Raw genomic sequence first — 16,025 nt, 5'->3', positions numbered from 1 at the left:
GCGAAACAACAACAAAACCCCGATACCCTTGACTAGTCTTATGGGAACCATGACTGTAAACTGGATATTGCAAAGGAAAATGTTTTGAAAACAAATAAAGCTGCAGATTTTGAAATCTGAAACAAAAAGAGAAAATGCTGGATGAACTCAGCCAGTCAAACTGCATCTGGAAAACACCTGGCCTTTGTAATGGATAGTAATTCAATTCAAAATTGTTTTAATCTCTCCATAGGATTGCTCCTCTCTAACTAACTTGTTCTAGTTTGACATTCTCTCCATTCCTCCAATTCCAATCCCTTGTACACTGTTTTTGGCTGTGAGGCCCTTCACCAGATTACTTGGTTACATTCACTGTGACACTTAAACAAGGAAAATTATTTTTGGATGAATACTGGCAAGGGAGAAGAGCCAAGTCTCAGAGATGACTAAGGAGTTACTGCAGAGTAGGCAAGGGCTGGCAGGTGTCCAGGTTCTGCTCCATGTGCTTTCCACCCGGGCTCTTGGACCGTTGATAATCAATCCAGAGTCAAATTCAGATAATATGAAGGACATTACTGAAAAATTAGTCAGATCCACATTCTAGTGAAATGCACGAGTGGAAACAGTTTTCATAACAGTTTTCACTGGTGGGAAAAAGCCCCCAAACTGGTGGCATCTGAAGAGCGGCAGGGAATAAAAAGCTGCTTGGTTCTGTTAAAGGAGCCAATTCCAGGGGCCTCACTACTGTAAATTTGCCCTCCTTACATCTCATCCCTTCAGTCATCTCTGTCCACTCCCAACTTCCACCCTTCCCCTCTCCTAATCTTTCCCAACCCGCTCTTTTCCCAACTCTCTCTTCCAACCCGCACATTTCCCCTTACTGCCTCTCCTCCTCCCTTGCTGCCTCTTCCTCTCCCCGTCCCTATCCACTAAAACCTGTGTGCACAAGTGTCCCGGGAAACAGGGCAGTTTTCATCTGTCCTGATCAGTTTAAGGAGAGTCCATTTAAGAGATTAATGCTCCAGTTAATTCACGACTACGGCGTAGACAAGGAAGTAATTGGAGAATTATGTCTTAATCTTCCCGGAGGCCAAGTGAGTTTTACTTTTAGTCAGCCATACAGGTTGATGGCGGAAAACATCACAATGCAAACAGCAAAGCTGAGATTGAGTTAACAACACACTGCCTTAATTGAAGAAGTACAAGCATTGGATTAGAACTGGATTCTTCACTGTCAAATATTCCAGATAACACACTTTTCGACAAATGACAGATCGATTTGCAGAATGGCAAGATATCAGTCTGTACCTGTAAAGTGATTCAGTGATAACCAGCACTTTTGGTACCAGTGTGACAAGTTAAACTAAAATTCACAAACTAGGGGCTTAGATGGAAACTTATCAAAATGGGAAGCATTATCTGAGAATCAACTCATTGTCTTTAATTTTAAAGGTTATTATTTGGAAAATACCTTACTAAATCTGTGTTTGCTCTGATAGATATCAAGGCAGAACAACTCATGAGGAAAACTCTATCAAAGTCAGAGGGATTAGGATCCAATAAAATCCCAGAAAACTCCAGAGTAGACACCACTCTTCATTATGTTTTGGTGCATTATGAATTGTACTTATCTAGATTTTGTCAAAAAGGCAATCTTTAATAAAATTCTCTGAAACTTCTGTTATATTTATTATGTCATAGTTTCCAAGCCCACATCAACAATTTTATCTAAATAAATAAAATATATTTGCCATTTTCCAAATGTCAGGAGTAATTCAGTGGTTTAAAATATAACAGTTTGCACTTCTATCACCTTATAGTGCTAACACATCTGTGGTGGGAAAGCTGTTGGAAAAGATTCTTAGAGATAGGATCTATGGGCATTTAGAGAATCATGGTCTGATCAGGGACAGACAGCATGGCTTTGTGAAGGGCAGATCGTGTCTAACAAGCCTGATTGAGTTCTTTGAGGAAGTGACCAGGCTTATAGATGAGGGTAGTGCAGTGGATGTGATCTATATGGATTTTAGTAAGGCATTTGACAAGGTTCCACACGGTAGGCTTATTCAGAAAGTTAGAAGGCATGGGATCCAGGGAAGTTTGGCCAGGTAGATTCAGAATTGGCTTGCCTGCAGAAGGCAGAGGGTGGTGGTGGAGGGAGTACATTCAGATTGGAGGATTGTGACTAGTGGTGTCCCACAAGGATCTGTTCTGGGACCTCTACTTTTCGTGATTTTTATTAACGACCTGGATGTGGGGGTAAAAGGGTGGGTTGGCAAGTTTGCAGACGACACAAAGGTTGGTGGTGTTGTAGATAGTGTAGAGGATTGTCAAAGGTTGCAGACAGACATTGATAGGATGCAGAAGTGGGCTGAGAAGAGGCAGATGGAGTTCAACCCGGAGAAGTGTGAGGTGGTACACTTTGGAAGGACAAACTCCAAGGCAGAGTACAAAGTAAATGGCAGGATACTTGGTAGTGTGGACGAGCAGAGGGATCTCGGGGTACATGTCCACAGATCCCTGAAAGTTGCCTCACTGGTGGATAGGGTAGTTAAGAAAGCTTATGGGGTGTTAGCTTTCATAAGTCGAGGGATAGAATTTAAGAGTCGCGATGTAATGATGCAGCTGTATAAAACTCTGGTTAGGCCACACTTGGAGTATTGTGTCCAGTTCTGGTCACCTCACTATAGGAAGGATGTGGAAGCATTGGAAAGGGTTCAGAGGAGATTTACCAGGATGCTGCCTGGTTTAGAAAGTATGCATTATGATCAGAGATTACGGGAGCTAGGGCTTTATTCTTTGGAGAGAAGGAGGATGAGAGGAGACATGATAGAGGTGTACAAGATAATAAGAGGAATAGATAGAGTGGATAGCCAGCGCCTCTTCCCCAGGGCACCACTGCTCAATACAAGAGGACATGGCTTTAAGGGAAGGGGTGGGAAGTTCAAGGGGGATATTAGAGGAAGGTTTTTTACTCAGAGAGTGGTTTGGTGCGTGGAATGCACTGTCTGAGTCAGTGGTGGAGGCAGGTACACTAGTGAAGTTTAAGAGACTACTAGACAGGTATATGGAGGAATCTAAGGTGGGGGCTTATATGGGAGGCAGGGTTTGAGGGTCGGCACAACATTGTGGGCCGAAGGGCCTGTACTGTGCTGTACTATTCTATGTTCTATGTTAGCAGGGATTTCCTGTTTTATCTGAACTTGTTTTTTTTTACTTTTCTACCAGCAAGGCAGTGAAAGTCTGGATTAAACTAGATACAATGATTATGCCTGAGCAAAAAACTTTTCACTGTATGCTTGCAATTTAAAACCATAAACACAGTGGGCCAGATGTGGGTAAGAAGACTAATTTAAGTAACACACACACACAAAATGCTAGAGGAATTCAGCAGGTCAGGCAGCAAATAACAGTTGATGTTTTGAGTTGAGGCCCTTCATGCGTTGCTCTGGATTTCCAGCATCTGTAGAATCGCTTGTGTTTATGACTAACTCAAGCAGACTATTTGGTCAACAGGGACAAGCTGGGTCAAAGGGCCAGTTTTCTACCTACATAATGCTGACTTTAAGCCTGAACATAACAGGTGCAAATCACAAAATGTCCTTTGATTTTCAATGTCTTTTCATTGAACAGAAGTATTCACCATACCTGGCTTTGTAACAAATGCCAAACACTCCTCCTGCAAGGACTTGTCATCCACAAGATCTTGCACCCTGGGGGTAGGGCAGTACACATTCGAATACTGCAGGGGGAAAGGAACAGGAATACTTCAGCAGCAGCTGTACCATAGATCAATACAATTCCAGCATGCTCAGCAAAACACAAGGGTTTTTATTTGCATTAAGGTCAGAGGAGAAACAGACAAAAAAGCTATCCTAAGTTACAGTTTGAGCATATACAGATTATTAACTAGTTTCTGTATACTCACCTGGAATATTGGAATTAAAGTCACAACTCCATAGTACCTGTGAAACAACAACATATCGCTTTCAGAGTACAATTCATATTTAAGAGAACATTCTGATATAAAATACGTCTCAGGTGAACTACAGCCTCATGTGAAGACCAAATCGAATAGGTTATCAAATCAAGAATAAAATGAAATAAAAGCCCCTCCAACCCAAATCATAAAACATTCTACACTGCTTTACCAATCCCAGCCACTGAATCACTTGAGAGAGAGAGAGAGAGAAAAAAGAGTCCCATGTATATCATTTCATCCAATGTTTGTAGTTCCTGATTACCAGTTTGAGTCACAACGGGAAAGAGAAACTTTGTCTGGTGTCTAAGGAGAAAGAGAAGAATTAAAGTTTTGCTTTTAAACGTTATTTTTTTCTTCTTTTTCTCCTCTGTGTTCTCCTTTCTGTTGAGGAGTTGAGGACAACCTATTTCCAGCTCAGTCCTATGGCCTAAGATGGCTGATAAATAGGTTTGTAGGCTCAGCTACAGTTGGGCAGGTAATACCCATGGGGCAGGTGAGTAGATTGTTTGTGATGTTGTGCATTCTTTTATTTATGTATGGCCTCAATGTGCTTCCAGCCAGACTCAAGGTGCTCAAAGCCTTCCTGCATATTGCTCCACCATGTTAAGCAGTATCCCTTCATGCCCTGACCAATCAAAAGCCTATCAACCTCTACCCTAAATATACTCAATGACTTGGCCTCCACAGCTGCCTGTGGCAACGAATTCCACAGATTCACCACTCTCTGGCTAAGGAAATTCTTCCTCATCTCCATTCTAAATGGATGTACTTCTATCCTGAGACTGTGTCTTCTGGTTTTAGATCCTCCTACCATAAGAAACATCCTCTCCACATCCACTCTACTAAGGCCTTTCAACACTTGATAGTCTTCAATGTGATCACCCCTCGTTCTTCTAAGTTTCTGCGTGTAAAACCCTAAGCCCGTCAGTTGCTCCTCATACGATAAGCTTTTCAATTCCAGAATCATTCTCGTGAACCTCCTCTGAACCCTCTCCAATGTCAGAACATTCTTTCTTAAATAAGGGGCCCAAAACTGCTCACAATACTCCAAGTGAGACTTCAACAGTGCTTTATAAAGCTTCAACATTACATCCTTGGTTTTATATTCCAGTGGTCTCAAAATGAATGCTAACATTGTACTTGCCTTCCTCACCACCAACTCAACCTGCACACGAACTTCCAAGTCCCGTTGCACCTCAAGTTTTTGAATTTTTTCTCCATTTAGAAAATAGTTTCTTTTATTTCTTATACCAAAGTACATGACCATCTGCCACTTCTTTGCCCATTCCCCTAATCTGTCTAAGTCCTTCTGCAACTTCTCTGCTTCCTCAACCATTTTCTGCTTCCTAATCCATTTTCCTATTGTCAGCAAACATGGCCAAAAGCCATCAATTCCGTCATCCAAATCATTGACATATAACATAAAAAGAAGTGGTCTCAACACAGATCCCTGTGGAACACCACTAGTCACCAGCAGCCAACCAGAAAAGGGTCCCTTTATCCATAATCTTTGCTTCCTATCGATCAGCCAATGCTCTATCCATGCTAATATCTTTCCTGTAGTACCATGGGTTCTTTACTTGCTATGCAGCTCCACGTGAGGCATTTTGTCAAAGGCCTTCTGAAAATTCAAGTACACAACATTCACCAATTATTCTTTGTTTATCCTGCTTGCTACTTCTTCAAAGAATTCCAACAGATTAGTCAGACAAGATTTTCCTTGAAGGAAACCATGCTGACTTCGACCTATTTTATCATGTGTCTTCAGGTATCCTGAAGCCACATCCTTAACAATCGACTCCAACATCTCCCCAACCACCGAGGTCAGAATAACAGGCCTATAATTTCCTTTCTTCTGTCTCTCTCCCTTCTTGAAGAGTGGAGTGACATTCGCAATTTTCCAGTTTTCTGGAACCATGCCAGAATCTATTGATTCTTGAAAGATCATCACTAATGCCTGCACAAGCTCTTCAGCCATTTCTTTCAGAACCCTGGGGTGTAGACCATCTGGTCCACATGACTTATCTATCTTCAGACCTTTCAGTTTCCCAAGCACCTTCTCCCTATTAACGGCAACTTCACTCACTTCTGGCCCCTGATACTCCTGAACTTCCGGCATACTGCTCCTGTCTTCCACAGTGAAGGCTGATACAAAATACTTATTCAGTTCCTCCGCCATTTCCTTGACCTCCCATTACTACCTCTCCAGTATCATTTTCCAGTGGTCTGATATTTACCCTTGTCTTTCTTTTACACTTTATACTGTATATCTAAAGAAACTTTTGATATCCTTTGTAATATTACACTGGACAACAAAGATATTGCTTCCTGTATACTTTTGGTTGTACCTTATGGATTTTGGGCTGCTGATCGTGAAAATCACTAGGAAATTTCCCTGTCACACCAATTTTTGAAGTCTCTTATATTTAACATTTCAATTCATAATTCAAGTCAATTAAAATGTTGCCCACAATGTAAGCTGAAAAGGTTTCTATTTTGTCCAGGCATGCCTGGGCATGCTTAGGCAGGGCAGATACTGCATGGTAGGACAGGTTCTAGAAATCTATAAAAACATCACGCACCTGGTGTTATGTGTTGAGTTTACATGTATTATTGGCTTGCCATCACAATGACGTGGATGCTCTATGCACATAGCACATTGTGTGTACTCATTATAATGAAGTAACTGCATTTTCAGGAGGATTCGTGATAGCAAAATGTCTCGATAATGTTGCAACAGATGCGATACTTTTTACATTTCTGGCAAGTATACACTTAAATCTCAAAGACGGAGAATGACTCCTCTTATTAAGAAAGCGGAAGGGCTCTATTTTGGTGTAAAATTGGTGACCAAGACAAAATCTGGGCTCCTCACACTTGTTGCGCAATATGCACTGTCAACCTTAGAGTTTGCCTCAGAGTTACTCAGAAGTTAATGCCATTCGCTGTCCTGATGATATGGCAAGAGCAGAATTATCACATGACATACTGCTACTTCTATCTAACCAGTGTATCTGGTTTCTCGGCTAAAGACAAGAAATCCACTGAAACCCAATCTCCCTTCAGCCATCAGATTTGTGCCATATGACGACTGCTTTCCAGTACCAAAACCAAAAGAGACATGGAGTCTACAGGAGGCAGACGAAGATGCCATGATGCACAAGGCAGGAATGAAAAATGACACTGGTTTTGAGGTCTGTACATTACGATAATTGTGGATTGATGTAGTACAGAAGGAGCCAAATGTACCTAGTCCTTGTGCGTTGAAAGAGCTGTCTCAGTGGCTTTTCTGTCTCTGTCCCTTTCCCACAGCCCTAGAAATCTTTCCCAAGGACACAATCAATTTCTTTTTAAAATTACTGCTGAATCTTCATACATTTTCTCAGGTAGTTCATTCCAGATTTTAACAATTTACTCCATTATTTTCTTTCCCTCAAGCTGCCTCTGGTTGAATAATTAATGGGAAACAGACAGACACACACACACTCACAAGTGCACAGGGAAATTATATTGAACCTTAGAAAGTTAAACGTGTCAAAAGTAGAGATTGCTATTTTATTGATGGCCACAGAACACTGAACATTTGGACTCACCCTTGTGGCTACATTAACTTGGCAATTAAGGTCTAATTAAAATCTTATTCATATAAAATCACCAATCTAAGAAAGAATAAATATCTTATCCTGTAGACACACTGGATGAGCAGAAATCTTCCATCTGCTTTCAAATTGAAATGACAAGTAAATGTATTTCCCCATGATGTCTGGGAGAACTGAGGCACACTGACTTAGAAAACTGAACGTATGATGTACTAATCTTGGAAATACTTCAACAGGCAGAAGTCTTAGCAAGAGGACCTTGAACCTAACCTGTGCTACGTTGAACAGGAGACTAAATGAAGTAGTAATAAGAAAACTATTATGTTATATTCTGCACTTGCTATGAAAATGCTGGACTGGGCATTGTAAATGGAGCACTACTTTAATTAAATAAACTGTCATGTAAATGTGCATAGAATTATATAGAATACTTACTCTGTAGCTAATATTTGTAATAGTTGGTCAGACAATGGGAATAGTATAATGAGCACACCGCAAACCGATGGTATATAACGACTGATGATCTAGTACTGAACACTAGATCTAACACTTGAACAGTAAGCACGTCTACAAAGAGTGCTGCCACGAGAAAGCAGGATCCATCATCAAGGACCCCTACCATCCAGGCCGTACTCAAGAACAGTTATTACTTACCCTTCAACCATCAGGCTACTGAACCAGTGTGGACATCTTTACTCACCACAACACTGGGCTGATCATTGAACACAGCCTGCAGACTCACTTTTAAGGACTCTACAACTCATGTTCGCATTATTATTTATTTATCATTATTACTTATTTATTTTTTTACTTGCATAGTTTGTCAGTCTTTGTGTGCAGTTTTTCATCGATTCTATATTGTACTTCTTTGTTCTACTGTGAATGCCTTCAAGAAAATGCCTTCAGGGTAGTGCTTGGTGATGTATACAGTACGCACTTCGAAAATAAATTTACTTTGAAGTAGCTCAACAGAAGAAAAAATGCATTAAATGGAAAGAGTTTCACTTTTTGCCTGACTAATCAGCTAAGCAACAGGTAAAGTGGAATGAAGTTGTTTGCAGGATCCCTTTCCCCACTCACAATAAATTCTGCACTGCAATCCGCACCAGGTTCAATTCCACATCTGCTTCTGCTGAGATCTTCTGGATATGACGGAATCCGTCGATGTATGGTAGAATCTGAAAGAGAAGGAAACAGTCAAAAGCTAGTAAAAAGCTGAAGGCACAACTGTCCAAGGACAATCACTGCCCCGTCAGCCTTACATCCTGAGGGAATTAAGAAAGTCCTGGTGTCACAAAAGGATACATTAATATGGTAAAGCTGGGATTGGCAAGAATGTTGAACTTGCTGCCACATGGGAACGTTGGGAGGAGTAATGTGCACATCATGTTTATAGCCACATCAACTGAATCACAAGGCAAGCCAGCCTAGGTCAGAAACAGCAGTATTAAACAGCCAGAATCCCCTTCCCACCAAGCCTGCTTTGTTAGTCAGTAAAATCATGACTGATACAAATTTTGGCCTCAATGCTATTTTTCTGCCTGATATTTTCCTTTCCAAAAATGTAACTTGGCTTGGGGGCAGTGAATTCCAAATGTTCTTCATCCCAAGAAGAAATCTCTCCTCATTGCAGTCAGAGTCAGAATTAGAATCAGAATAAGGTTTAATATCACTGACATATGCTGTGAAATGTATTATTTTACGGCAGCAGTACATTGCAATACATAATTAAAATATAAACTACAATAAGTATATATAAAAAATACAAACGTTTGTAAATAAGTAGTGCAAAAAGAGAGAAAAAAAGTGAAGTAGTGTTCATTGTCCATTTGGAAATCTGATGGTAGAATAGAAGAAGCTGTTCCTGAAACTTTGAGTGTGTGTCTTCAACACTGTTCCCTTTAAGTTGGGCAGATGCATGGCTGTGTTGTAACTGAAATGCTCCCATGCGTATAGCCTTTGTTGCCGTGCAGCTAGAATTTTCTTTTATATAATGCTAACATAATTTTGAAATTATGTTAGTATAATTATAAAATACCGTAATTATGTGTTAAGGAATATAATCTGTAAATTATCTCAATACAGGTGTTCCCCGCTTTACGAAAGTTTGCTTTACGCCACTTCGCTTTTAAGAAAGACCTACATTAGTACTGTTTTCGCTAACCGAAAGAAATCCGAAGAGGATTTTCACTTTTACGAAAAAGATGCCCACTTTAAACTTGTGTTTACCCCGAGAAAGACTACCATGACTGTGAAGCCTTGTGCGGGCAGGCGTGTGCGCATGTGTGTATGTGCCGATTTTTTTCTACAAATCGGTTTTGGCTAAATCTTCCTGATTCTGATGTGAAACTACACTGTATATACATTATTTCTACTTTATATAGGCTGTGTATTTATCATCTCATTTCTGCTTTTACTATATGTTAGTGTTATTTTAGGTTTTATGTGCTATTTGGTATGATTTGGTAGGTTATTTTTTGGGTCTGGGAACGCTCAAAGATTTTTCCCATATAAATTAACGGTAATTGCTTCTTCGCTTTACGCCATTTCGGCTTACGAAAGGTTTCATAGGAACGTTCTACTTTCGGATAGCGGGGGAAACCTGTAATACATACCACAACCTTTACTTTGAAACATTTTAGATCTTCAATTTTCGGTGTTTCAAGTTACAACATTGTTACAAATTGTAACAATTAACACAGTAGCTCATTGTTAATAAACTGCCGGCCCACTGAACACCAATGCCCTCCGGTCTAAACATTTTACTTTTGTTATTGTGCCGGTCAGTTGTTTTGGCTGCCTGACATAGTTTATTTGCGCTAAGGACTCTGGTTTGTGTTTGCTTGATGGGCATACTACAAGAAAAAAAATTTAAGTGCCGTGCTTTTCTCAGGCCATGTAAAAATTTCCTGCTTAGAGCAATGGTTGCTCCGTGCAGCCGTAAAAAAAATTTAGAAGGAAGCATCGGTCTTCAGACTCCAGTACCTTCCCCTTGATGGTAGCAATGAGAAGAGGGCATGCCCTGGGTGATGGGGGTCCTTCCTGGTGGATGCTGTATTTTTGAGGCATTGCCTTTTGAAGGTGTCCTTGATGCTGGGGAGGCTAGTGCCCATGAAACAGGCTGAGTTTACTACTTTCTGCAGCTTTTTCTAATCCTGTGCAGTGGCCACTCCGTATAGGATGGTATGCAACCAGTTAGAATGCTCGACATGGTACATCCATAGAAATTTGTAAGTCTTCGGTGACATACAAAGTCTCCTCAAACTCCTAATGAAATATAGCTGCTGTTGTGCCTTCTTTGTGATTACATTAATATGATACGCCCAGGATGGATCTTCAGAGATGTTGACACCCAAGAACCTGAAACTATTCACCCTTTCTACTGCTGAATCCTCGATGAGGACTAGTGTGTGTTCCCTCGATTTCCCGTTCCTGAGGTCCACAATCAATTCCTTGGTCTTACTGATGTTAAGTACAAGGTTGTTGCTGCGACACCACTCAATCAGATGACCTATCTCATTCCTGTACGCCTCCCTGTCAACATCTGAAATTCTGCCATGAATATTTGTGTCATCATCAAATTTATAGATGGCATTTGAGCTGCACCTAGGCACACAATTGCAGGTGTAGATAGAGTAGAGCAGTATGCTCAATATGCATCCTTGAGGTGCACCAGTGTTGATCGTAAATGAAGTTGCGATGTTATTCCTGATCGGCACTGACTGTAGTCTCCTGGTGAGAAAGTCAAGTATCCAGTTGCAGAGGGAGGCACAGAGGCCAAGTTTTGGAACTTGTTGATTAGTACTAAGGGTGAGATTGTGTTGTCGTTGAGTTGTAATCAACAAACAGCAGCCTGATGATCCAAGGCTAAGTGGAGGGCCAGTTAAATTTCATCCCCTGTAGACCTATTGTGGCTGTTGTAACGTGGATGAAATCACCCGACAGACAGAGTTACTGGTAGATACAAAGCAGCTTCTTTATTCGACACAACAAGGTACCTATTGTGGCGATAGGCAAATAGCAGCAGGTCCAGGTCCTTGCTTAGGCAGCAGTTGATTCTGGCCATGACCAACCTCTCAAAGCACTGCACTTCATCACAGTAGATGTTAGTGCAACTGGCGATAGTTATTGAGGCAACTCACCCTGCTCTTCTTGGGCATTGGTATGATTGTCACCCTTCTGAAGCAGGTGGGAACCACCGAATGCAGCAGTGAAAGTTTGAAGATGTCCTTGAACACTCCCAGAAGCTGGCTGACAGAGCCCTACCAGGTACACCATCAGAGCCTGACACCACGTAAGGGTTCACCCTCTTGAAAGGTGTTCTGCCATCGGCCTCCAAGATAAGAGATCAGAGTCACCACATGCCACAGGAATTTGTACAGGTGTATCTCTATTCTCCCTTTTGAAGCTTGCGTAAAAGGCATTAGGCTCATCTGGGAATGAAGCATCACAGACATTCACAATATTAGGTTTCATTTTGTAAGAAATAATGGCCTGCAAACCCTGCCAGAGCTGATGTGCATCCGATTCCATTTCTAACTTCAGTCAGAATTGTTTTTTCATTCTTAAAATAGCCTTCCATTGGCCATCCAGTCACAAACAGGAGAAAATCTAAGCAACACACCGACAGGTCTCGGCCCAAAATGTCGACTACATTTTTTTCCATAGACGCTGCCTGGCCTGCTGAATTCCTCCAGCATTCTGTGTGTGTTGCTTCCATAGGTCATATCTGGACTTCTTGTATAGTCCAGATCACCAGACTTGAATGCCCCATAGATCTAGCCCTCAGCAGACTACGAATCTCTTGGTTCGTCCATAGGTTTTGTCTGGTAATTTCTCGAAGGCACACACTCATCCACACAGGTCTTGATGAAGCTGGTGACAACTCTGGCATATTCATTCAGATTTAAGACCATAAGATATAGGAGCAGAAGTAGGCCATTCAGCTTATCGAGTCTGCACCGCCATTCAGTCATGGGCAGATCCAATTCTTCCTGTCATCCCCACACCCCAGCCTTCTTCCCATACCCTTTTATACCCTGGCAAATCAAGAATCTATCTATCTTTGCCTTAAATGCACCCAATGACTTGGCCTCCACAGCCGCTCATGGCAACAAATTCCACAGATTTACCACCCTCTGACTAAAGTAATTTCTCTGCATCTCTGTTCTAAATGGATGTCCTTCAATCCTGAAGTTGTGCCCTCTTGTCCTAGGCTCCCCTACCTAATCTGTTCAGACTTTTTAATGAGAGTCCCCCCTCATTCTCCTGAACTCCAGGGAATACAGCCCAACTGCTGCCAGACGTTCCTCAGGCAGTAACCCTTTCATTCCTGGAATCATTCTCATGAATCTTCTCTAAACCCGCTCCAATGTCTCAGCACTTCCTTTCTAAAATAAGGAGCCCAAAACTACACACAATACTCCAAGTGTGGTCTCACGAGTGTCCTAAAGAGCCTCAACATCACAGCCCTGCTCTTATATTCTATACCTCTAGAAATGAATGCCAACATTGCATTCGCCTTCTTCACCACCGACTTAACCTGGACGTTAACCTTTAGGGTATCCTGCACGAGGACTCTCAAGTCTCCTTTCATCTCTGCATTTTGAATTCTCTCCCCATCTAAATAATAGTCTGCCCATTTATTTCTTCCAGCAAAGTGCATGACCATACACTTTGCAACATTGTATTTCATTTGCCACTTCTTTGTCCATTCCCCTAAACTATCCAAATCTCCCTGTTGTTTCCTCAACACCACACGCTCCTCCATCTATCTTTGTATCATTGGCAAATTTAGCCACAAATCCATTAATCCCATAGCCCACATCATAAAAAGCAGCGGTCTCAACACCAACCCCTGCGGAACTCCATTGGTAACTGGCAGCCAGCCAGAAGAGGATCCCTTTATTCCCATTCTCTGTTTTCTGCCGATCAGCCAATGCTCCATCCATGCTAGTAATTTCCCTGTAATTCCTATCCTACTCTAGGCTCTATCCTACTAAACAGCCTCATGTGCAGCACCTTATCAAAGGCCTTCTGAAAATCCAAGTACACCACTTCTACTGCATCTCCTTTGTCTATCCTGCTTGCAATTTCCTCAAAAAATTGCAGGTTAGTCAGGCAGGATTTTCCTTTCAGGAAACCATGTGCCTCCAGGTACTCCATAATCTCATCCAACAACTTCCCAACCACTGATGTCAAGCTAACAGGTCCATAGTTTTCTTTCTGCAGCCTCCCACCTTTCTTAAATAGCAGAATAACATTTGTAATTTTCCAGTCATCCAGTACAATGCCAGAATCTATTGATTCTTTAAAGATCATTGTTAATGCCTCCACAATCTCTCCAGCTACCTCCTTCAGAACCCAAGGGTGCATTCCATCAGGTCCAAGAGATTTATCCATTAAGCTTCCTTAGCACCTTCTCAGTCGTAATTTTCACCACACATATTTCACTTCCCCGACACTCTTGAATGTCCCGTATATGGCAGATGTCTTCCACTGTGAAGACTAATGCAAAATACGCATTCATTTCCTCTGCCATCTTTGCGCCTCTCATTACGATATCTCCAGCGTCATTTTCTATTGGTCCTATATCTACCCTCAACCTTATCTTACCCTTTATATACTTAAAAAAGCTTCTAGTATTGTTTTTGATATTAGTCGCCAGCTTCCTTTCATAATTCTTTTCCTTCCTAATGACCTTCTTAGTTTCCTTCAGCAATCTTTTAAAAGCTTCCCAATCCTCCATCTTCCCACTAGCTTTGGCCTCCTTGTATGCCCTTTCAGCCATGGTAGTGTTCTTCTTTCATTTGGCAATTTCTTCTTATTTGGAGTATATCTATCTTGCACTTCCCTCATTTTCCGCAGAAACTCCAGCCATTGCTGCTCTGCTGGGCTTCCTGCTAGTGTCCCTTTCCAGTCAACTTTGGCCAGTTCCCCTCTCATGTCATTGTAATTTCCTTCATTCTACTGAAATACCGACACATTGGAACTTAGTTTCTTTCTCAAATTTCAAAGTGAACTTGATTATATTGTTTTCACTGTTCCCTAAGGGTTCCTTAACCTTAAGCTCTCTTATCATCTCTGGATCATTGCATAACACCCAATCCAGCACAGCCAACTCCCTAGTGGGCTAAACAACAAGCTGTTCTAAAAAGCCATTCCTAAGACATTCTACAAATTCTCTCTCCTGAGGTCCAGTACTGGCCTGGTTTTCCCAATCCACTTTCATGTTAAAATCCCCAACAATTATCATGACATGCCCTTCTGACATGCCTTTTCTATCTCCTCCTGTAATTTGTAATCCACATCCTGGCTGCTGTTTGGAAGTCTGTGTACAACTGCCATTAGGGTCTTTTTATCCTTGCCATTTCTTAACTCAACCCATAGAAACCCTGCACCTTCCGATCCTATGTCATCCCTTTCTAATGATTTAATATTATTTTTTATACACAGGGCCACAACACCCCCTCTGCCTACTAACCTATCTTTCCGATACACCACATATCCTTGGACGTTCAACTCCCAATGGCAGCCATCCTTTAGCCAAGTTTCAGAGATGGCCACAACGTCAAACTTGTTAACCTGTAGCTGAATTTCAAGATCATCCATTTTATTTCTTATGCTGCTTGCATTCAAATATTACACTTTCAGTCAATTTGTTGCTTTCTGTTTTAACTGCACCATATCTCTACTGTCCTGTAAATTATCCCACTGGCTGTGATTATGCCTTATCTCCTGCCTGTCCTTTCTATCATCTCTGTTGCAAGCTATCTTTGATTTATTTCTGTTTTCCCCTTCCTCAGCCTTATCATTCCAGTTCCCATTCCCCTGCCAAATTAGTTTTCCCTAAAAGCTCTATTAAACCTGCCTGCTAGAATATTGGACCCCTTTGGGTTCAGGTGTAACTTGTCCTTTTCATACAGGTCGTACCTCCCCTAGAAGAGGCCCCAGTGATCCAGGAACCCAAAACCTTGCCCCCACTACACCAGTCTCTTAGCCACGTATTAATATGCCTGATCATGCTATTCTTGCGTTCGCTAGCATGTGGCATAGGTAGCAATCCTGAGATTAGTACCCTGCAGGTCCTGCCTTTCAGCTTCCTACCCAACTCCCTGAATTCTCTCTTTAGGACCTCCTCCCTTTTTCTACTTGTGTCATTGGTACCACTGTTTACCAAGACTTCTGGCTGTTCACCCTCTCCCTTCAGAATACTCTGCACCCGATCTGAGACACCCCGTACCCTGGCACCTGGGAGACAACACACCATGCAGGTATCTCTATCAGGCTGACAGAACTTCCTGTCTGTTCCCCTCACTATGGAATCCCCTATGACTACTGCATTCCTCATCTTCTTCTCTCCCTTCTGCACCACGGAACCAGGCTCAGTGCCAGAGACCTGATTGCCATGGTCATTCTCTGTAAGGTCACCCCAACAGCATCCAAAATGAGATAACGATTACTGA

At 41.7% G+C, this 16,025-nt stretch overlaps 1 protein-coding gene across 5 annotated transcripts in view; it reads right to left on the bottom strand.

Annotated features, from left to right (window-relative positions):
- Positions 1–16,025, bottom strand: part of nprl2 (NPR2 like, GATOR1 complex subunit) — a 56,654-nt gene that overhangs the window by 11,242 nt on the left and 29,387 nt on the right. For all 5 annotated transcript variants that reach the window (XM_063067791.1, XM_063067793.1, XM_063067795.1 and 2 more), the window contains exons 6-8: positions 8,641–8,738; positions 3,908–3,944; positions 3,628–3,721 (exon numbers count right to left, since the gene is read on the bottom strand). In XM_063067791.1, coding sequence (XP_062923861.1) covers positions 3,628–3,721; positions 3,908–3,944; positions 8,641–8,738 — 229 coding nt within the window. The remainder of the gene's footprint in view (positions 1–3,627; positions 3,722–3,907; positions 3,945–8,640; positions 8,739–16,025) is intronic.

Source organism: Mobula hypostoma, chromosome 15 (assembly GCF_963921235.1).
Source record: "Mobula hypostoma chromosome 15, sMobHyp1.1, whole genome shotgun sequence".
Lineage (NCBI taxonomy): Eukaryota > Metazoa > Chordata > Chondrichthyes > Myliobatiformes > Myliobatidae > Mobula > Mobula hypostoma.
Note: the sequence above shows the minus strand (reverse complement) of the source record. Positions and strands in the feature narration are given on the sequence as shown.